This window comes from Mya arenaria, chromosome 4, assembly GCF_026914265.1.
Source record: "Mya arenaria isolate MELC-2E11 chromosome 4, ASM2691426v1".
Taxonomy (NCBI): domain Eukaryota; kingdom Metazoa; phylum Mollusca; class Bivalvia; order Myida; family Myidae; genus Mya; species Mya arenaria.
In genome coordinates this window covers 67,261,034-67,283,557 of record NC_069125.1, presented here as the reverse complement: position 1 = coordinate 67,283,557, position 22,524 = coordinate 67,261,034, and the positions used below count along the sequence as shown (strand labels likewise).

General features: G+C 36.7%; 4 protein-coding genes across 5 annotated transcripts; 2 read left to right on the top strand and 2 right to left on the bottom strand.

The window, feature by feature from the left end:
• The first annotated feature begins 167 nt into the window (after positions 1 to 167).
• LOC128231014 (chymotrypsin-1-like) lies at positions 168 to 2,215 on the top strand. Its single transcript, XM_052943438.1, has 6 exons — positions 168 to 238; positions 554 to 740; positions 900 to 993; positions 1,236 to 1,410; positions 1,667 to 1,830; positions 2,036 to 2,215. Exons 1-6 carry the CDS (start codon positions 169 to 171, stop codon positions 2,213 to 2,215), a joined length of 870 nt encoding a protein of 289 aa, XP_052799398.1. The 5' UTR covers position 168.
• Positions 2,216 to 2,245: 30 nt separating this feature from the next.
• On the bottom strand, positions 2,246 to 4,441 carry LOC128231882 (protein N-terminal glutamine amidohydrolase-like). Its single transcript, XM_052945132.1, has 6 exons — positions 4,326 to 4,441; positions 3,940 to 4,039; positions 3,637 to 3,690; positions 3,308 to 3,453; positions 2,947 to 3,071; positions 2,246 to 2,664 (listed from the first exon to the last, which is right to left on the bottom strand). Exons 1-6 carry the CDS (start codon positions 4,421 to 4,423, stop codon positions 2,555 to 2,557), a joined length of 633 nt encoding a protein of 210 aa, XP_052801092.1. The 5' UTR covers positions 4,424 to 4,441; the 3' UTR covers positions 2,246 to 2,554.
• Positions 4,442 to 4,633: 192 nt separating this feature from the next.
• LOC128230161 (isochorismatase domain-containing protein 1-like) lies at positions 4,634 to 11,681 on the top strand. The gene is made up of 5 exons (XM_052942206.1): positions 4,634 to 4,768; positions 8,188 to 8,235; positions 8,472 to 8,633; positions 8,979 to 9,095; positions 11,309 to 11,681. The coding sequence occupies exons 1-5, from the start codon at positions 4,640 to 4,642 to the stop codon at positions 11,450 to 11,452; spliced, it is 600 nt and encodes a 199-aa protein (XP_052798166.1). The 5' UTR covers positions 4,634 to 4,639; the 3' UTR covers positions 11,453 to 11,681.
• LOC128230160 (uncharacterized) lies at positions 8,587 to 16,021 on the bottom strand. Of its 2 annotated transcripts, XM_052942205.1 has the most exons (5): positions 15,661 to 16,021; positions 15,401 to 15,472; positions 15,102 to 15,287; positions 14,650 to 14,885; positions 8,587 to 8,666 (listed from the first exon to the last, which is right to left on the bottom strand). In XM_052942205.1, exons 1-4 carry the CDS (start codon positions 15,788 to 15,790, stop codon positions 14,653 to 14,655), a joined length of 621 nt encoding a protein of 206 aa, XP_052798165.1. In that variant the 5' UTR covers positions 15,791 to 16,021; the 3' UTR covers positions 8,587 to 8,666; positions 14,650 to 14,652. The 2 variants fall into 2 exon arrangements, with proteins under 2 accessions (XP_052798165.1, XP_052798164.1); XM_052942204.1 differs by lacking the exon at positions 8,587 to 8,666 and having other exon boundaries at positions 12,928 to 14,885.
• Positions 16,022 to 22,524: the final 6,503 nt, after the last annotated feature.

Genomic DNA, 22,524 nt, shown 5'->3' with positions numbered 1-22,524 from the left:
GTCCCACTCTTATAGTGTGTTTTATATCAGCAATAATATTTGCGAGTTATTTACAGCTTAAATAAAAAGATACTAAAACCAAGCACAATAAGATGACGTATCTTATTTTTATGCTATAAAACATTAGTCGCTAGTTTTGTATCATATTGAAATTGGCGATTAGAAAACATGTTGGCTATCATGTCGGTGCGGATTTCCTGCGTATCTGTCCTTCTGCCACTGGTGGCAGTTATATCAGGTAAATCGTAATTCTTTACAAGCTGCACTTGCATTGAATCAAACAAAAGTTCAGTTTCAAATATTGAATATATGTGGCTTTCACTTCCTTAAAATAATACGGAATCACTTATAGCAGATACAGACAATACAATGTATACCCTCCTAAGGATTAAACAATGTTGGCGGAGGTCACGTGACCGACACATTACTAGAATATTTATTACAGAATAGGGCGATTTCTTTCTTTGTTTGAAGTTTGTTCTAAAATCGTATCGGGAAAACCGGGTCTGCAATAGAACTGTGCGACGAACATCATAATCAATATATTTTACAGGTTCGCAAATTAAGATCATAAACGGCGAGGACGCTGCTCCCATGAGCCACCCGCACCAGGTATCGCTCCAGTGGAACATTCTTGCCGCCATCGGGTTTCCAGGAGAGCGGTGGTTTCATATATGTGGCGGCTCCGTCATCAGAAAGAACGTTGTTCTCACAGCCGCGCACTGCGCGGAGATCGCCAGGTACGAATATCGTTATAATTATTAATTACACACATTACGAACTAAGTTTTGTATACTGTTCTTTGTACACCTGAGATTGGCTGTAACAACATACATTTTAAAAAAAACAACAAAAAAACCCAATGCCGAGCAGTTAATCATTCTTTTCTTGTGTTTCAGCAAGCCAGCCGAGCTCAAGGTAGTGGTGAATGACCATCGCCTCTTCGATGTGGACGACACCGAGCAGTCAATTCTGGTTAAAGAGATCATATTGGTGAGTAAACTATGTTCATATGTTGAACTTTACTATAGTCTAACAGTGTACTGTTTAATGTAATGTTATACGCAAGTAAGATGTTCTTAAATCAGAAGGCATTTCAGTGCTGTTTTTCAACGAGCTTTAACACCTAACCTAATATTTCAATAAATAGTATTTCGATCAGGTGTTTTTGCCAAAGTCCCTTAGTATAAAACACGTCACTACCTTCCAATATAATTCCATAACGTCACGTGCAGCACGAGGATTATATTCCTGGACAGGACTACGACAATAGCGTGTATCCAAACGATATCGCGCTGCTGCGGCTCGTTGGCGAGGTCGCCGACAGCTCCTCCATCATCCAAATCGACACGGAGGAAGATCGCAACCGCACGGGGCAAACGTGCATCATCACCGGATGGGGGCTTAATGGTAACTAAATGTTATCTTTACACCAGATTTCAGCAATCGAATGCCATACTTATATAAGTGCTTCAAGTTCAGAAGAACTTCTGCGATTACAAACCAAAAACCGAACGTTTTTCAAAGTCATTTTAATGTTTTCGAAAAAGTTTTACGAGCACGCGAACTATTGCGATGATACAGGTTGTGGTGTTCATTGATGATGTCTATAATAAATGAACAGAATAAAGCGAATGAACATAAAATAACAGTGAACATATTTCAGACACAAACTCTGCCACCCCGAACATCTTGCAGCAGCGAGAAATGAAGGTGATCAGCGAGAAGGAGTGCGAGGAACTGTGGGACGTTGAGGACTCCTTCATCTTCAAGGGACACGTGTGTGTGTTTGACGGCCCTAACAACACCACCGGCGGTGCCGCCTGCAGCGTATGTCCTTAACATGGGATGTATTCAGTATAAGCTACGGTTCAGTAAAAATGCTTTGAAAGTCGATGATTGATGTGTGAGAATGACATTGCATTCTTGATTTATCTTCTATTAGAACATTACAGCATACCGTAATGGTTTCTAAATTGTACATCTAAATACAGCTGTAATCTATTTAAATGTTGTCTATTATTTGCATGTGCAGGGTGACAGTGGTGGTCCGCTGGTGTGTGACGGGGTGCTGGTAGGTGTGACGTCATGGGGCCGCACGGGCTGTCGGGTACCGGAAACGGGCGAGTTTCTGCCTTCAGTGTACGCGCGTGTCTCCTACTACTACGGCTGGATACAAACAACTCTCCAGCGATGGTCCATTGGTCGCGGGTAGCGCAGCTTAGAGCGAAAAGCAACATCCGTCCAAATGATCACTTTTATCTTCGAAATCTTAACAATAACAGGTTATCCGTGAGAAACTGTGCATAGTTGCAAATATGTTAATACCTCGCGCTAAAAAAGAAAGTTATATAGATAATTTATTAAGAGAGAGTTATATAACTTCCAATAAAAAATGTGCTGATAACAGATTCAGTAATCCAATTACTGTCACACTTTACACTTCAATGTAACTTATATCACTACCATGTACCAAACGTTCCCTTTCAACCGTTTCTTAACAAAATAAAACCTTTAAAAACGAAATGTTCAATATTTAACAAAATGCTTCTCATCAAGTATTGTTTTCCGTGAACAGTTGATAAAAATGTTCAAAGTCCATCACGTTCCCCACGCCGACAGCCGGATCCATGCTTATAAATTCCTGGATGTTATTCTCTGATGCTGAAAATGAAAAACAGAAACAGATACTTAGTCTAAGAAAATGCATATAACCTAGTTTATGACGTTAAGTGATCAACGCTCCGCTATGTACACACTTATTTTCCCTTTTCCTTAATGGTAAGATTCGCTGGGAATGTAAAGGATAGATAGTATGCTTCCAACGACCGCGGAAAACAAAACAAGTTATTCCATATGCAACCACAATTGTTGTCAAAAATATACCCATGTCCACGGACGTGTATCATAAAATATCTCGGAACGTGAATTGTAAATGAGTAATACCCTCTGTCCGTATTGGTGGGTAATCAGGAGGCGGTTTGAGATAGCGTCCTTCATCATCCAACATATGGGAACGATCAGACGCAAACGTCGCGAGGAACGTCGACGCTGCCACCACGCGGAAACGCCTGAAAAAAACGCATAATGTACGAGAAAACTCACAATTACAGTTGGTTCAGACAGACACATTGTAAACATTAAGCTCTAGAAATTTATGCAAGTTCTAAACGATTACATTTTGTGTTGTTTTTTCTTCAGAAAATTTACATTTAACACAAAGCGTACCCACTCCCATGTGTATTTGTACTCTATAAACCTCTGAAAAGTAGTTACCAAGAGATATATTCAAAGGAAAGATTTTTACCGTCGAAACTGTGGTTTCAGTGTTGAGCACGGGTGTATGGTACGGAAAGCGTACTCTTCAAACCTCACCGGAAAACTGAGCCTTGAATCCAGATCATACACAAACGAACCCGATGCCATTTTATGAAGTAATATAACGTGGTAATCCTGAAAATGTAAAATAAAACATACAGAATACAGAGCATGTGTACGGCATGTGATGCCATATGACAACAAATTCATGCCAGTTCATGATAGTCGATCGAAGTAAATCAAGAACATTTCATGAGGTGTCAACAAACTTCAATCACATAAACGTTGGAAATGCATATTAGCTCATACTGCACATACCCAAACAACAAGGCCTTCCTCATTCTTCCCTGCCTTCTGAAGCCACAGTGGAATCTAAAAGATATCAGTAATAATATATTCATTGATAGAACGTTCAAACATGAACGATAAATATTAAAGTTTATATTAACTCAGAATATCATTTTTACATTCAGGTGAACCGAGTACTGCATAATAAAAGTATTTAATTGGCAAGTTCAATGGTATTGCAGACATGTTTCATAGTCTCAGTCTCAGTGATCATGAAAACTATGATGTATATCAAATGGAATTATGCGAACTCTACAGAGACTTATTCCTCACTTGCTTCTCCTTATTTGAGATGAAAACACAGTAGCACCTGCAGAGTTCATCAGAAAATCTCGATTTCACTGTATTACAAAGCTGCCAAACATTCTCTTCGCTGAAATTTTTTGAACAAGTAATGATTACAAACGTTTTTATTTCGTTCATTGAACAATGTTTGTATACCGGAAATAATAAAACATATTTATGGCAATATATTCACTTAGTGCTGGAATTCAACGTGCCTATAGGTGTTTTATATCACCTCTGTCCCTTTGGTACATTTATATACATATCCGCATACCGGGGCGATGATAATAACATTAGATTATGCTGTATAACCTTCTTATAAACTTCTGTGTACTGTATATCTACACTTATTTTACATACAATACACGAGTTACCAATAGCAATTTGTATATATAACTGAAGATTGTTCGCTGAACAAAGGATGGTAGCATGGTTGCAGCTCCACTTTTGACATTTCTTCTCTGACTTCCATTTTTATTTTCACTTTCGGTTTCAGATGATCAATTTAATCGATTATTTTGTTATATAAATTATATCCCTCAAACATGGGCAAGTATGATATTCATTATTCATATTAAAAGTATCTGAACACAAAAAATAGTTTCTATATATGTTGGCTTTGTTTTCTAATGAGATCAAATTAGTAATATAAAATCAAGCACATCGTGCGATCATGTGACTGTTCAAAATGGCTGCGCCCATAAAAATCGGTAACTTGGCTGCAAACAAAACTGTTTTCTTTTGCTGTGACATGCAAGAACGGTTTCGAGATGCAATTCAGTATTTTGCGGATATAGTCACTGTTTCAAGTAGGCTGGTATGTAGTTACTTGCCCCTCAACTGTCTTAAAGGGTAGAAGGAGTGTTTGTGAACGATTTGCCATATCAAAAATCCCTCATTAGACATTACCTTGAGCCTGACTATTCATTCGTAAATGCCTGGTACAGGCTAAACATCATCAAATGCTGGGTGGCATTTTAGAATGACAACTGTCTGGCATGCATTACCAAATTTCTTCTGACAGTATTATTAAAGTTGATGGAATGCTGCACAAATCGGGGATAATGCTAACCAAACAAAAAGGATGTTGATATAGAGCTGACACTACAGAGGTTTTGAGTCTCAATCAAGTATATTCAGAATAAGCTTCTCAATAAAAATGTGCATACATGTACATGTACATCAACAAATGACAAGTGCTTACATTACATGCATTGTTATTTATATGATGCATGTGTATAGTTATAAGCAATTTTTTTCTACCTTGGCTAAAACTCATATTACTCATATTAAAGCTGCACTCTCACAGATTGAATGTTTTGACAACTTATTTATTTTTTGTCTTGGAATAACCAATTTTCGCATAAATCCATGGATACCAGTTATATGAGACTCCTGACAAAAAAATAGATCGCAGATTTCTATATTTAAGTTCAAAAAATTATGTTTTATGCATTTTTCTTAGCATGTTAGTAACGGTTAAAGTCATAAAACATAAATTTTTGAACGGAAATATTAAATTTGACGATCTGAGTTTTTGTCAGCAATCTTATATTATTGATTTGCAGATAATTACGCCAAAAAATGCCATTTCCAAAACAAAAAATAAAAATATGTAAAAATGGTAAATCTGTGAGAGTGCAGCTTTAAAGACAGACAAATCCATTATACATCAATATTTAACATCAGAGTGGTTTAATAGGTGTCAGAGCAATAAAGGGCCTTTATGGTAATGAGCCTTAAGGTACATATATGCCCTGACACATACATCAAAACTAGTTTTAGTTCTTTAACATTCAAGGATTAACACTTGTTCAAGATAATGATGTTAGTTTGGCACTGTCTAGCTCTGTTTTTTTGCAATAATGACATTTCATCCATCACTTGGATGCGTTTAAATCATACATGCCATATTTTCTGGAGACCATTCAGGGGGATTTGTTCAAAAGGCTGAAAATTCAGGGGGATTTTGGTTGTATTCAGGGGGATTTTTTTAGCAGGTCTAAGTTGGCGAAATTTTAAAGCATTTTTAGACGCAAGTATGAAAAAATGTATTCACATATTGTTTGCTTGTCATGTCATACTGTAATGCACTTGCAGAACAAAATACGTCATTGGAAAAATATGTTTTCGAGACAATTAAATTAAATTTACCTTCCTCCAAAGTCTTTAAAAAAAACTGCTTTGATGACTTTCAGACAATAAGAGAATAGAATAAATATTATTAATTTCTTCCTTCCAAAAGAGTATTATTTCTTTGCCTTTGATAATTACTACAAATTAATTGATCACTTGTTTTAAAAGTTTCCTTTCGGAGAGTTTCACTCACATACTGTGGTTTCACTTTGTCATTATTGCCTGATGTAAAATTAAAAAAAAAAAAAAAAAAAATTGTTTTTTTTTTTAAATTCCGGGGGATTTTTATCTCCCGCCGGGAGATCGGGGGATGGATCGAAATTCCGGGGGATTTTTCCCCCCGCCGGGGGATATGGCATGTATGTTAAATGCCATTTGTTATTAAGATTTGGTATTCTTTGAAAGCCTGTCACTGGTAGAAAAGGAATATATTGTTTTCGAAAAAAGTATCAACGAATATGTTACTTTGTACAATCTTCAATGTATTCTTAAATTTATCACCAATTTGATTTTTTGGTGATGGAAGATAGCAACATTAGCTAGTTTGTGTTCATTTTCATATTTTTTTATAATAAAAAACTGCAAAATATAATGTCTATAATGTTTTCACAAAGGGCGGACAGGTGGGCAGGTTTGTGGGTGTCGTCAAACTTACCTATAAAACTGAACAACTTTTGTTAGGGTTGACATATCTTGACCAAACTTTGTACATAGAAAGAGTTTATGGTGACCTTTCATGGGATTGCGCTTCTACTAAAAGTAGAACAATGGTTGAAACTGATTGACTTTAGTTGGGATTGACATATCTTGACTTAACATGGTATTTAGGAAAAGTTCAAGAGATTGCATTTGGGGCCCCTGGGGTCAAGGTCACTGTAACAAAAAAAGAAAAAGGGTTGATACTAAATAACTATAGTTTGGGTTGACATATCTTGACTTCACATGGTATTTAGGAAGAGTATATGGGGACCTTTAATGGGATTGTGTCAAGGTCACTGTTACTGAAAATAGAAAAACAGTTGACACTGAATTTCACAATGAAAGCTGAAGTTCTTTTGTCAATCTTTGAACCTTTGTTGCATTGCGGCATTTCTGGATTTGTGTTCTTTTTAAATGACACCAATATAACATGTGGTTAACTGAAGGCAAACAGTCAAACTAGTGCAAACTGCTTGTTGAATAACTTTAAAAGGCAGGAAATCCCAAGCTTGCTAAGATTTGACCCTTGTCTCACCAAACAAACTAACATTACAGAAAAATTGTTACATCGTGGTTGCCCATGCAAACAGATAGGGAAACTTATTCAATGAAAACAAATGCTCCTATATCATTTTAAATAACAAAACACACAAGAATGAATCAATACATATTAACAACATTTTTATCCACTGTTCCAAGTCATCCAAACTTTGAACTATAATATTATCAGGAATTGAACTACATCAGGAAATGAGATGCAGTATGGCGGTGGAAGCAAGAGTTAGTAAAGGTGGTTCATTGATATATTCTTTAATGACAATCTGTGTTTCTCACTTTGATATAAATCCCCTAACTTTTGTGAATCTTTTTGAGAAGATGGTCCTTTATGGTGCCGAGCTGGGGTCAACTCTCACAGTAACTGACATCATGAAATATGAACAAGTCTTAAGGCTTGAAAAATGTGCTGGAATTTACACCTTAGAAAAGGAACAGTCCATAAGTAAATAACTGTGAATTACATGATACCTAATTATCAAGGTGTTGTTCACTTATATCATCATTTTTTGATAAATTGAACTTTGTATTGACTTAATTATCAAATAAGTGTGTTCACCAGTGTCTTTCAAGGGTAAACATGATATCATTAGACCTATTAGCTGTAAATTATGCAGTTCATATAGACAATTCAATTATAATTGACCTCGTTTATCATCTCAGTCAATAATGATTTTTTGGTGATATTTCACAGCTAATAAGAAATTACTGTCTTTAAGTGACATAAAATACTACAAATCTTATTGATGAATTGTGTCCGTGGTGAGTATCCTTATTAGGCAATGAATAGCTGTTTAGGTAATGATTTACTCACATTTAGTGTATCATATGCATTTTTTGTTTCAGTTGCAAGGAGCAAAGATTTTAGAAATCCCAGTCATTGTAACGGAACAGGTAAACCTGATTTTGCAAGACTTCCTGTATTTTTTGTTTCTGGAAATAAAAAATATAACTTCGATAATTTTTAAACTTAGGAAATGTATCGTATTTTTTCCAAACTTACTATTTTACCAATGAACGTTTCTATCACCAATTAAGATCACAACTGCAAGTTTCCAATCAGGTTTTGAATCAACTAAGGAAACTCATTGACTATTCTGAATATGGCTTATTTCTACAAACTCTGACAGTACCCCAAAGGCCTCGGCAAGACAGTTCCTGAACTTGATGTATCGCACGCTGTGGGCGTGTATGAGAAGACCAAGTTTTCCATGGTCCTTCCAGAGGTCGAGGAGAAATTGCACACGCTTTGTGGTGGTGACGTCAAGCACGTGGTTCTCTTCGGCATTGAGGTATGTTAGCACCAATGTATTTTACCTTTATATCTGTGAGAAGACAATTTGCTTGTTTATTTCCCGACTGTTTACAAGATGATAGAGTCCTTAACAGCAGAAAAATGCACATGTTAATGGAACTAAAATGTTAAAAAAATATTGGAATCGTAATTAAAAGGTATATGTATAAACTTTATATAACGTATTTTGTCGTATGTCTACATTATCTGTTCACGCCTTGGTTGACATTAACGTTCTCGAGTCAACATTATATTCCATCACCCTCTCTGGGGTCTGATTTGTATATAATGGTTTAATACACAATTCTATCAAATATGTTATTTTCCCATGCTTTCTTGGCAGGCGCACGTGTGTGTGCAGCAGACGGTATTGGACTTGCTGGAGCGTGACATTGAGGTACACGTTATCGCAGATGCCTGCTCTTCGCGTTCCATGATGGACAGGACATTTGCCTACGAGGTGAGCAACTTGTGATTTAAATTCACATTTCTCGGCAGTGCCTTTCTTCCTTAGCACGGCCACTATATGTCAGCTCCACCAATTAATGCTGGTGCAAAGAAAATGAGCTGTCGACAATTCCGTGATGCAGCTGTGCACTGTTTACTTCTACAAACGTGAATGTAATTTGTATTTAATTTTATAATTTAATTATGCGCCAGTCAATTGTAACCAGGGCCTCCAGGTTCGGGGGTATACCGGGGATACCCCGCTATTCCCCGGACCTGGGGGGGGGGGGGGGGGGTCGTGGTTACAATTGACTGGTGCATTAAACGGACATATTTCGAAAATCGCAGACTGTGGTACTGTGAACGAAAACTTAGCATAACGTAGCAGACTGGCTACGATTTAATTTCAATATTGTGCGAATTGGGATGCCAGAAGCTTTTCTCTAGAGTCGGACCTGTGCGTATTTTGAGATCTGCTAGCATTTCAAGTACACTTCGTTGCTTACACACACCGTAAGGACTTTCTGGCGCATGCAAGTATAACTGTTATTTTTAGTACTTACGCTGGAACACAACTAAATTAATAAGCACGTTTTAAAAAAGGAAATATGCACATATTGATAAAAGTGGTGGCACGGTTGCTCTAGTGATGGCGGTATCTAGTAGTGGTGGCGCTGTCGAGTACGTTTTGCGCCCGAAGTAACATAAATGTTTTGACCGGTAACACATCTTTATTTGCGGTAATAGTGTTCATTGGAGCTGTATGCCTCATTTAAAGACCTACACCGATGTATGCCCGTAGTATTTGCGGCATGCCTCCAAATTCATTTAAATATTTTTTTCCTTGTATGGCTCCTTATCAAATAATACAGTTTCAATACCTATTCCCTGACAAATTCAACAAGAACAAGCACGTCATGGAAGACTCACTTTTCAACACGAAAATTGACTCCCAAAAAAACATCGCCATGCAAAAGGGCAAAATTTGTTTCACCAATCATATTCTGTGACTTCCAGGTCTTAAAATTGGTTTTTTTATGGTTGCCACGAAAGGGCATTTTGTTTCTTTCTACCTTTAAAATCCCCATGTGTGATTTACAAACAGTTATAAGGCGTTATCTTTACGAAGTCCACATGTTTATTTCATTTTCAGATACTAAACGTTATCACAGTGCAATACAATACATTGAAGAAATCCTGACATGCACTCAAGGACGAGTGTAGGCTATTTAAGTATAGGATAGGTAGCTATAAAAGGAAATTAGTATATTTTAATGAATTTCGGTGTATGACTTTCAATGAACACTATCAGTATCGCAAATAAAGATACGTGTTACAGGTCAAAACATTTATGTTACTCCGGACGCAAAACGTACTCGACAGTGCCATCACTAGAGAAACAGCGCCACCACTTTTATTATTACGTGTATATTTCCTTTTTAAGAAGTGCTTTTAGTTTTGTTGTGTTCCGGCATAAGAACGTTACATAACAGTTTAGTTGCATGTGCCAGAATGTTCTTACGGTGTGTGTAAGCAACGAAGTGTACTTGAAATGCTAGCAGATCTCAAAATACGCACAGGTCCGACTCTAGAGAAAAGCTTCTGGCACCACAGTTCGGCACCATATTGAAACGATATCGTAGCCAGCCTGCAGTAAAAGTGTTCTTACACGGTACCACAGTCTCTGATCTTCGAAATATGTCTGTGTTATGAAATTATCAAATAAAATATGAATCGCATTCACGTTTGTAGAAGTAAACGCAGGGCACAGCTGCGCCACGATAGTGACGACAGCTCATTTTCTTTGCACCACCGTTAAGTGGTGGAGCTGGCGTTTAGTGGCCGTGCTAAAGTGGTTAAGTGGTGGAGCTGGCGTTTAGTGACCGTGCTTAAGTGGCAATGAGCTATAGGACGTGCACAGGACCCACGAAAGATTTATGCTGAAAAATCGATAATAACCTGTCTTATAAAAAAGAGGTTATTTTGAGTGTGAAGCCAGTAATTTCAAGTTGTATAGAAAACAATAATTGTAGTCTACACATCGTCCATTTTAACAGCAGAGATTTGATTACAATGCATGTAAATGTTATGTATGATGGACATGTAATAGTTTATTTATGCTCTCTCCTCAAATATGTTTTCCTATCTTCTCTTTTTTATTTATATGCATATATCAAGTCTTTAGGAAATACTGTGTTTGTATTATTTTATTCTGACTGGTTACAGCGGTTCCGGAGTATCGGGGCGACGGTAACGACAAGTGAGGCGGTTTTGTTGCAGCTGGTAGGCAACAAGGACCACCCGATGTTTAAACCTATTCAGGGCCTCATCAAAACCAGCGCTCCCACGTCGGGCCTCGTCAAACTGTAGATCAGTTTATTTCCTTAAAATGCGATAAATGGACGCCTGTCTAGAGAATATTTGGTAGTGCAGTTTGAAAGTGTCTTTTTGTACTTTGACATGTTCATACTTCGATGAAACGAAAGTCAAACTGACGTAAGTGTTAAAGCATCAATATCTTCATAGTATGTACATTGTGTTTCACTGTTTAATTTTTACATGGTGGTCATTTTATGTCTAATAAATATGATAAATGGTATGTACTCGTATGTGCCGTTTTGAGGGACTTCGATCATCCTCATATAAGAAGTGCCGAACACGTCAATAACACACGTTTTGAAACGTCTTTGTCGGATTAAAAATTCAACATGTGTTTCGATTCAAGTCTGTTAATGATACATACTCGAACAACTAAACTTAATGATACAAACAAGAACACATATCACTTAATGATACAACCACGAACACATATCACTTAATGATACAAACACAAACACGCACCTCTTAATGATAAAACCACGAACACATATCTCTTAATGATACAAACACAAACACATATGACTTAATGATACAACCACGAACACATATATCTTGATGATACAAACACAAATACATATCTCTTAATGATACAACCACGAATACATATCTCTTAATGATACACCTACGAACACATATCACTTAATGATACAAACACAAACATATATCACTTAATGATACAACCACGAACACATATCTCTTAATGATACACCTACGAACACATATCACTTAATGATACAAACACACATCACTTAATGATACAAACGAGAACACATATCATTTAATAATACAACCACGAACACATATCATTTAATGATACAACCACGAACACCTATCACTTAATGATACAACCACGAACACATATCATTTAATGATACAACCACGAACACATATCATTTAATGATACAACCACGAACACATATCACTTAATGATACAACCACGAACACATATCACTTAATGATACAACCACGAACACATATCATTTAATGATACAACCACGAACACATATCACTTAATGATACAACCACGAACAAATATCACTTAATGATACAACCACGAACACATATCATTTAATGATACAACCACGAACACATATCATTTAATGATACAACCACGAACACATATCACTTAATGATACAACCACGAACACATATCACTTAATGATACAACCACGAACACATATCACTTAATGATACAACCACGAACACATATCATTTAATGATACAACCACGAACACATATCACTTAATGATACAACCACGAACACATATCATTTAATGATACAACCACGAACACATATCACTTAATGATACAACCACGAACACATATCATTTAATGAAACAACCACGAACACATATCATTTAATGATACAACCACGAACACATATCACTTAATGATATAACCACGAACACATATCACTTAATGATACAACCACGAACACATATCACTTAATGATACAACCACGAACACATATCACTTAATGATACAACCACGAACACATATCACTTAATGATACAACCACAAACATATATCACTTAATGATACAACCACGAACACATATCACTTAATGATACAAACGAGAACACATATCATTTAATAATACAACCACAAACACATATCATTTAATGATACAAACACAAAAACATTTCACTTAATGATACAAAGAAACATATCTTAATGAAACAAACACAAACATATATCACTTAATAATACAACCACGAAATCATATCACTTAATGATACAAACACACATCTCTTAATGATACAAACACATAACTCTTAATGATACAACACAAACACATATCTGCTTATGGTAAAATCACGGACACATATCTGCTTATGCTACAACCACAAACACATGTCTCTTAATGATACAAACACAAACAAATATCTCTTAATATACAACCACGGACACATATCTGCTTATAATACAAACACGAACACATATCTCTTAATGGTACAAACACGAACACATATCTCATAATGGTACAAACACGAACACATATCTCTTAATGGTACAACCACGAACACATATCTCTTAATGGTACAACCACGGACACATATCTCATAATGGTACAACCACGGACACATATCACTTAATGGTAAAACCACGGACACATATCTCATAATGGTACAACCACGGACACATATCTCTTAATGGTAAAACCACGGACACATATCTGCTTATGCTACAACCACAAACACATCTCTTAATGATACAACCACGAACTCATATCTGCTTATGGTAAAACCACGGACACATATCTGCTTATGGTAAAACCACGGACACATATCTGCTTATGGTACAACCACGGACACATATCTCTTAATGGTAAAACCACGGACACATATCTGCTTATGCTACAACCACAAACACATCTCTTAATGATACAACCACGAACTCATATCTCTTAATGATACAAACACGAACAGATATATGCTTATGGTAAGACCACGGACACATATCTCTTTATGGTAAAACCACAAACACATATCTGCTTATGGTAAAACCACGGACACATATCTGCTTATGCTACAACCACAAACACATATCCCTTAATGTTACAACCACACACACATATCTCTTAATGATACATCCACGAACTTGTATCTCTTAATGATACAAACATGAGCACAGATCTGCTTATGGTACAAACACGAACACATATCTCTTAATGATACAAACACGAACACAGATCTGCTTATGGTACAAACGCGAATACACATCTCTTAATGATACAAACACGAACACATATCTCTTAATGATACAAACACGAACACAGATCTGCTTATGGTACAAACACGAACACATATATCTTAATGATACAAACACGAATACAGATCTCTTAATAATACAAACACGAACACATATATCTGAATGATACAAACACGAACACAGATCTGCTTATGGTACAAACACGAACACATATCTCTTAATGATACAAACACGAATTCAGATCTCTTAATGATACAAACACGAACACATATCTCTTAATGATACAAACACGAATACATATCTCTTAATGATACAAACACGAATACAGATCTGCTTATGATACAACCACGAGTACATATATCTTGATGGTACACACACGGACACATATATGATAATGCTACAATTACAAACATATTACTGTAACACATAAACAAATGTATTTTTAATAATATAAAAGTCAATTTAAACAAACGCACGATTTATAAAACTTTTTCGGCATCATCACCAACATCGATGACATCATCTTTGAGAGGCCTGATGGCGTTCTCCTCACAGCAGCAGCAGATCAGTGTGAGCAGGTACACCTGGGGAATGGTCGCTAGCAGGAAAAACAGCCAGTGAACGCACGTGAGCACCAGAGCGTACGTCACCAGCACGTTGTTGCACGTATCTGACGTTGAAAACCGATACGCGTCAAAGTTCCAGATGCTACCTAGACGAATAAACACATCGTTGAGGTTTAACACTTTTATAACCCCTTAAGAAACATCATACATGTATGTTGTTTCTTGTGCACCTATTAACTTACTTATTCTTAAAAAGGATAGCAGTAGAACTTTCTTATAACTATTTGTGATTTGCAGACTAAATAAAAATAGTTTTATTTTCCTATGTAACTATAAATCTATATGATTTTGGAGTCTATGACCTATGATAATCCACGCGAGGTAGGCGAGGTATAGCGTCAGGGAGATGGCCCTCCAGCACGTGAGACCATGGTAGCTCTCCTTCACTGCCTTAATGAACGGAAGCAACAGGAACGGCGTCACGGCGCTCACCACCATCCACCGCGGCACCCAAGGCTGATAGCTGCACTTTTCCCACCAGAGCACCCCTGAATATCGCCCAACATACATTACAAAATAGATATGGTAGTCAACATCGTGGAGTTAAAGCAAATGAGGTTAAATGGTTTGCAAAATATATAAATATATGTATGATTCTTACCAAAGGTTATATTGCAAGTTGCCAGCGCGATCAACACAATGATTGGAACAAAGTAGATCACGGTGGTACACACTGAAACAAAAACGTATCCCAATCGGAATCACCACGCCCAGAACAAGGCGCAATAATTTAAAATGATAATATTATAAACCGAGTTACGACGTGGCAAACAACCGCAAATATATTAACAAGGATGCTGACATTATTTGTTTATGAAAGACCCCCGTTACCGGGATTCAATTGGATATTTCCTAGCCTACCACATGACTTGCAGGCTGCCCGGCACTTGCAACAGCAGAAAAGCATCTCGTACCACCGCAGCCCGTCCGTCGGCTCCTTCGGCACTTCTGGGGGTCCCCATCTAGACGCCCTCACCGCACTTTTACCCATGACCAGTCCGCCAATGGTTTTGTTTCTTTCCTTGACCTTTTTGTTTGTTTTACGTCAGAATTACTTCCATTTCACAATATAAAATATATTGGTTCTTAAACTGTATCTGTGTACGTAAACAAGAAGCATGGGCACATATAGTTAAAATTCTTTTTTCCGCGAATCAGTAATTGGCTTGATCGCTGGATTGATTGTTCACTGGCATTTATTCACTTTTACATGTACTTGACACTTTCAGCTACCACTCCGTACGGCTCATTTATTTTTTCGCTTTGTTTTGTGACGGCGTATTCATTACATGCTATATTGTCTCAATTTTGTCTTAATTAGTTTTAAAATAACTTAAATCAATCATGCCAGTGTTTGTTTAATTCTAAATTTTCGGTTGTACACCTCGGGATTTAAATCGATTTTTAAAATTTAGTACAAACTGCTTATTGCTTTTATATTCCATGATGATGTGCATGATTAAATAATACTATTAAACATACGTATGCATTTTGACAAATTAAACCTGTAAAACAAGTGCTTTTTATTTTTCCTAGAATGATAACTGAAGTAATTATATTTTAAATTTAAGTACTATGATTATCTCAACGTACCCATGTGCCTGAAAAGCATGACTTTTATCTTGAGAAATATATACGTTATATCACAATATTGAACATATTATTAGCCGTGGCGACATTGGGGTGGTGGTGGTTGTGCTGCTGCTGATGATGCTGCTGCTTTAACATGGCCCGTAGTTGAACCCGTGACACCGAAACACTGGTAGTCGTTAACGTCGTTCAGGGGAAAGCAGAAAAAATGGACTCTCTGTAAATGTCAAGCCATTCTTTGACGTTATCAGTTTACTGATGCATATATGTCATAGTAACTAGTTAAAATACAGTGACTGCTGATGTTTTCAACGAGTACAGTTTGACCACAAGCTGCTCTAGATACCATAGCATATGCGCCAAAACAAAGGGAATGGGACGAACTCGGTTTGTTTTTGTATTTTATTTCTCCCCATATTGACACGACATGGTTCTAGGCGGTGCTGGTGGTTGGAGCCTCGGTGGTTTGGGGTGGCTCGAGATTTTCACCTCCGTTACAGGCACCGAAGTGCAGGCTTTTGAAGTCCTCGAAACTGTTCGACCCCTCGCTGAAATAGTTTAAAAGATTCATAGCTTTATAGTGATTGACCGAGCTTGTATTTTGAATGAAGTTGTATCGGTGTTTAATACTTGGCAATTAAGCCTTTACTGAATATTTTTTATTGTGTATGAAATTAAATTCATACTTGACATATTTTCGTAGAAGAGGTTGACTTGTATTATTTCGTCACCGCAGTTTGCGCTCATAATTAAAAAAAAAAATGTGTGAACATTCAATATGTGTGAACTACTGACTTGCAAAGCCTGGATTTCTCGAAGCACGGGTTGCTGTTGTATGTCTTGCCGTCAGAGCCACAAAACTCGATGATGTACATGGGGCAGAAGGAGTTACAGCCGGACACCTGACGACGCTCCGGGAACACAGCGCAATGCGCAGCTGCAAACAAGATGGACGGTCACAAGGTGTCAAAACTTAAGACATATGTATGAAATCGAGTCCTGGTGCCTTGTAAGTTTGATATCTTTATCTGATATAACACCTGACATTTAGACATTGAGGGATATTGTTGATCATGGCCATACACGTGGAAATATTTCGGTCAACAGTCTATTCACAGCTATTTCAGTGTTTTTAAAGTAAATGATTATACATATCAAGTACTTCGAATTATTTGAACGTGTCTTTACCACCGTGATTGAAACCATATGAAGAATTGTATTGAAATGTTGTAGCTTACCTACAAATACCGCACACAACAGAAAAACAGCTTTCATTTTCTTTCAGTATGATGTCTCAACTAAAGCGGACTAGTTTCAAATGTTTCCCTTTTTGGACTTCGGCATGTCCTGATAAAGAAATCCTTATCAGGTCTGAGGAGACGTCGAAGGCATAGTTAAGGGCATGACTTTAGTCAACAGCTGCCTGTCCAAAATGCTGACCAGCGAATTGCACTTTAAGACTTCTTTTAGACTATTCGCTTATCAAAGCAGTAAGGTTGTCGCCCCAATCTTTCGAAGTAGCCCAAAGTTTAAAGGTTGTATACGGTTTATATGAATACAGCTAACATAACATATAAGTATAGTATTTTAAATAATAATTTAAAAATATGTTTTAAAGGAAAGCTTTGTCATCGAACTGTGAACACTATCTAATAAGTTATTGTTTATGTTCACATTGAAATACTTGAATTATAGTGTACGTGTCCAGGTATATACAAATATGTCGACTACATACAGTAAGTCGCTGAATTCAATATCTTATCACAAAGATTACGTTTCAAATATACATGTTTCATAAAAGATTTTACCTTACGAAATGTTTTTGCGCAGTATTTCTGTATTAAACCGAGTCACCATGCAAGTATACGCACAACATTCTCATGTATACTGCTGAATGTTTACATGCAAAGCTCTGACCTTATGAAATAGGAGTTGCTCGTGTATGTCATTCCGTCCGTGCCACAGATCTCATAGATATAGAGCGGCCATGTCCTGGGACAGTCCGCCTGCCGCCCGAGCAAAGGTGTCGCAGTCGAAGTCTCGCCGGAAGTAAGGTCTGCTTGCTTGCACTGACATGCGTACGCCATATTGAAAGACGAGTATTCATTTATTCCTTCCATGTACAATCGTACCAGATAATCTTGATTTTGCGTTTGATGGTAGCAATAACTTGTATTGCAGAAATCTCTTGCAGTGAAATGGAAAGAATCTACAATTCCGATCAAGAAACAATTAGTGGCTACATCCTCATAATCACAAAACTCTTTTCGGACATTGTTAGACATGTATTTTAGGGGAGGCGATTGACAGCAGCCCGTATTGTGATCTATGTTTACCTAGATCGATAGCAGAGTTAGACCGACATGGTTGAACGGCCATCTGTGAAGACGGTCAGGACGTGATTACTTAGAAATATCTCGGGAGGTGGTAGTAGGGGTGGCATCTGGACCAATGCCGATATGTCAGAGGTGTTTTGTTTTTTTTGTAATATAGGAAAGCGGTTAAAGCTGCACTCTCACAGATATACCATTTTTTCAACTTTTTTTTAGTTTTTGTCTTGGAAAGAGCAATTTTTGCGTAAATATCTACAAACCAATAAATAAAATTGCTGATAAAAAATCAGATCGTAGATTTTCATATTTCCGTTCGAAAATTATTTTTTTATGGCTTAAACCGTTACGAACGGTTTAAGAAAAATGCATGAAACATCAATTTTTGAACTTAAAAATAAAAATCTGCGATCTAATTTTTGTCAACAGTCTTATATAACTGGTCTCCATGTATTTTCGCAAAACTTGGCTCAATCCAAGACAAAAAATAAAAAAGTTGTCAAAACGTTCAATCTGTGAGAGTGCAGCTTTAATACTCAAGTGGCAAAACGAATCTTCATTTTATTTTAACTATCCTTCTTGTACAGTACTTGTAATAAATTTGCTGATTTCTGATACTACAGTTGAACCCCGTTGGCTCGAACTCTAAGGAACAGGTGTGAATAGTTCTAGCCTCGGAAAATTCAAGCCAAGCGGAAATGCTTACCTTCAGTATAAAGTGTTCGGTCCTTCACATGCAGTTCAAGCCAACAACTCGAGTCAAGCGACTTCGAGTCAACGGGGTTTGACTGTATTTAAAGATGCACTCAAGATACAAGATACAAGATACAAGAATCATTATTTAAAGTCGGGGTGAAGAAACCTTAGCTCATTGAGCTATTTCCGATATGAATAACAGACATACGTAAACGATGATATTAAAAAAAATAAAAATAACAATGAGCTTGTGACCTGGAAATAAAAGCATATAAATTATATTCATCATTTAATCCGAGTGCTTTGTTATTGTACGGTTTTCTTCATAGTATAGTACAATCTTGCTTATTTAATTATATGAACTTTTATGAATTGCAAATGAAAATCAGCTCTATATTTGATGAAATTTTAGAACATTTTTTTCAAAACTAGAAACGCACTTTTTTCACCACAGTAAAGCAATTTTTACCAAATATAACCTATCAACTCATTTGTTGCAACAAACAATCACTCATTTTCAAATTTCGGCCAATACGGATGGCAGGAATTCTGAAATTCTGACATTTACACTCTCGATAAATATCATCCTTAAAAGAAAGTACAATATCTCTTGGTACGTTTTCCATTTATGGGCACGCTCGATGGGTTACTAAGTATATTTTTTCTGTATCATTTGTAATATTGACCATATGTAAGAGCTTGTGTATTTTACGTTACTTTTCATTACAATGCATTTAAAGACTGATATGATGAGCAGATACATAAAGCATAAATCAACGTTTATTAACAGGTCAACATTAACTATTTGAACAAAAATGCAGTCTGTATTCACATAACCGTCATTAAAACGAATGATTTTCTTATAAAATGGATGAATTGTATACAATGATATTTTAACACATAAGAATTTTTGTCTTCATTAGTATTTGTACTTAAATAATATAACTTTTTGTACTTAAATAATATACCTTATATCTACGGATAAAAAATCAATAGATATATGCATTTTGACAGGCACCATCAGTGTCTCGTAAAATACAAGAATCATCCAATTGTAAACTGAATAAGACTTTCACCATAAATGCTTTTTGTCACATTTGTACATTAAAAATAAAACGTAAACTTGAAACAATTGCCATATACTCATCTCTTGCTCAGAGATATGATCGTTTTATATACTTTAGATATCTGTCACATAAAATACGTACACATTAACATCATTGCAAATCTAACTTGAAAATAACAAATTGGAGAACACAAATGTTTTTACAACATTGCTAAAGCATTGCTTGGCTCTTGCAGATGTCTGATGATCAAGAAGGTAGAACAGTAACTAAACACGCTCTATTTGAAAGGCTAATAATTGTCACGTTAAAGAAAAATTGAAGAATCGCATTCATCTGCCGGCAGACGACGGCTCTTCAACTCTACACAGTATATCAGTGGGTTCTACCCACAATTTATTGTGCTCTTTATGCCATTTCAACCAATCCTTCACTTTAGACCCTTCTCCAAGAGTGATACTTCAAATAACCCCTCGTCAATATCAGTGACCTTGCAAACATATGCCTCGTTGTCATACATTGCCGCTACGAACTCTCCTGTTCTATTGTCATCAACATTAATACTATTCTATGTGTTTTCTGATGTGATTGTCGTCTTATCTGGTTCCCCGTCCTGTTGGTTTCCATCGTCTGATGCTTTTTTGTCTTGCTTACTGTGTTTTCAGTATTCTCAGCTTTTTCTGTATTCTCGGTTTCTTTATCAGTCTTTTCTCTTCACTCCTTTCGACCTCAAGGACAGACTTTGTTCAGACTATTCTTTTGTCAACCACAGTTATTACTTTCTGTCCATACGAATTCCTTATCAGTAAAGCATTTGCTACAAACACAGGTTTTATCTCTCACCATAACCTCATTTTCATTCACTCCAACAACAGCATGTAGCTAAAGTGTGCCCTTAATAGGATTCAACAGTTTCGGTCGTATCGTATTCTTTTTGCGAGATTCGTCATATTTTTCCGTCATACACAATTTTGCTGTCTTTCTTTGAGCCCCACTCATAAAAGTCCTTTCCCCAGGTGGTATTGACATTTCCAGTCTTAATTGCAGTATCTGACCTCTTCACAGCACCCCCAATTCCATCACAAGTACCCTTCCCTTGACCTGCCTCAAAAAAATGCCAATTCGCCTGAATGCCGCACATGTTAAGGTGCTGAGCGACTTCTTCAAACATAGATTTATTACAATACTGGGACGTTGGGGAGTCTGTCCAGTTATGCATAAATTTCACATTTGGGAATGTTGCTTTCACCCGCGGTATGATCTTTTCAATTATCGTCTGAACTATTGATGAGTTGTGGTTGAGTTCTTCTGACACTACTGCCATGCTTTTGTGATCTACGGTGCTATTTTTATTGAAATACATAACCACTGGATTTTCAAAGCGTAACTGACTCGAGATTCCAGTACGCACTTTGTTTTTCTTCCATCTCTTTCATGCTGTGATTTTCAGCAAAGTCCGTCTGGACACAAACATGGTCTTAATTTTCTTGAAGGCTGTCTTTCATTTGTTTAAATAACTGATATTGCTTTTTACCTCTGCTTGTGTGACTTTTGAAATCTTCAAATTCAATTGACATTTCTTCTGCAAACTCCTGTGTGCCTTTTGTAACCTCCAGCAACTTTCTTCTCTGCTTTCCTTTCCATCTTCATATTTCACTCGCTTCTACTCTTTAAACTGTACACTTTCTTCAGATACGATCGACCTGATTTTACTTGTTACTTCAGGTGTTGTAGTATATTCTTAAAAGCTATCTGGGCTAGTGTTGGTCGTTACGCCGCATATCTTGAGGCACTGTAATTTCAAGGCAAAATTCTGATGCTTTGTGCATAAGCAGGTAACTCTTGCAGCATAATTTACAATGTGAGTGAAGTTAGCAGCACAGCAGCATAGCAGCAAGCTGCTAGCAGCAACAGCAGCTAGCTGCTGTGTTGCTGGCAGCTAGCTGCTGCGTTTTTACTATGATTATAATAATATATATTTACTATAATACAATAGTATATAATTGTTTTTTATTTCAGCTGTTTATAGGAATACAAATAGGAGT

Excerpts from the sequence above, each read along its gene's own strand:
- LOC128231014 (XM_052943438.1), top strand. The coding sequence starts at position 169 with ATGTTGGCTATCATGTCGGTGCGGATTTCCTGCGTATCTGTCCTTCTG. Across the intron at positions 994-1,235 it reads TGGTTAAAGAGATCATATTG|CACGAGGATTATATTCCTGG; the intron begins GTGAGTAAACTA and ends CGTCACGTGCAG. Across the intron at positions 1,831-2,035 it reads CCGGCGGTGCCGCCTGCAGC|GGTGACAGTGGTGGTCCGCT; the intron begins GTATGTCCTTAA and ends TTGCATGTGCAG.
- LOC128231882 (XM_052945132.1), bottom strand. The coding sequence starts at position 4,423 with ATGGAAGTCAGAGAAGAAATGTCAAAAGTGGAGCTGCAACCATGCTAC. Across the intron at positions 3,454-3,636 it reads AGGAAGGCCTTGTTGTTTGG|GATTACCACGTTATATTACT; the intron begins GTATGTGCAGTA and ends TTACATTTTCAG. Across the intron at positions 2,665-2,946 it reads CCCACCAATACGGACAGAGG|CATCAGAGAATAACATCCAG; the intron begins GTATTACTCATT and ends TTTCATTTTCAG.
- LOC128230161 (XM_052942206.1), top strand. The coding sequence starts at position 4,640 with ATGGCTGCGCCCATAAAAATCGGTAACTTGGCTGCAAACAAAACTGTT. Across the intron at positions 8,236-8,471 it reads CAGTCATTGTAACGGAACAG|TACCCCAAAGGCCTCGGCAA; the intron begins GTAAACCTGATT and ends AAACTCTGACAG. Across the intron at positions 9,096-11,308 it reads ACAGGACATTTGCCTACGAG|CGGTTCCGGAGTATCGGGGC; the intron begins GTGAGCAACTTG and ends GACTGGTTACAG.
- LOC128230160 (XM_052942205.1), bottom strand. The coding sequence starts at position 15,790 with ATGGGTAAAAGTGCGGTGAGGGCGTCTAGATGGGGACCCCCAGAAGTG. Across the intron at positions 15,288-15,400 it reads AACTTGCAATATAACCTTTG|GGGTGCTCTGGTGGGAAAAG; the intron begins GTAAGAATCATA and ends GGCGATATTCAG. Across the intron at positions 14,886-15,101 it reads CCTCGCGTGGATTATCATAG|GTAGCATCTGGAACTTTGAC; the intron begins GTCATAGACTCC and ends TTATTCGTCTAG.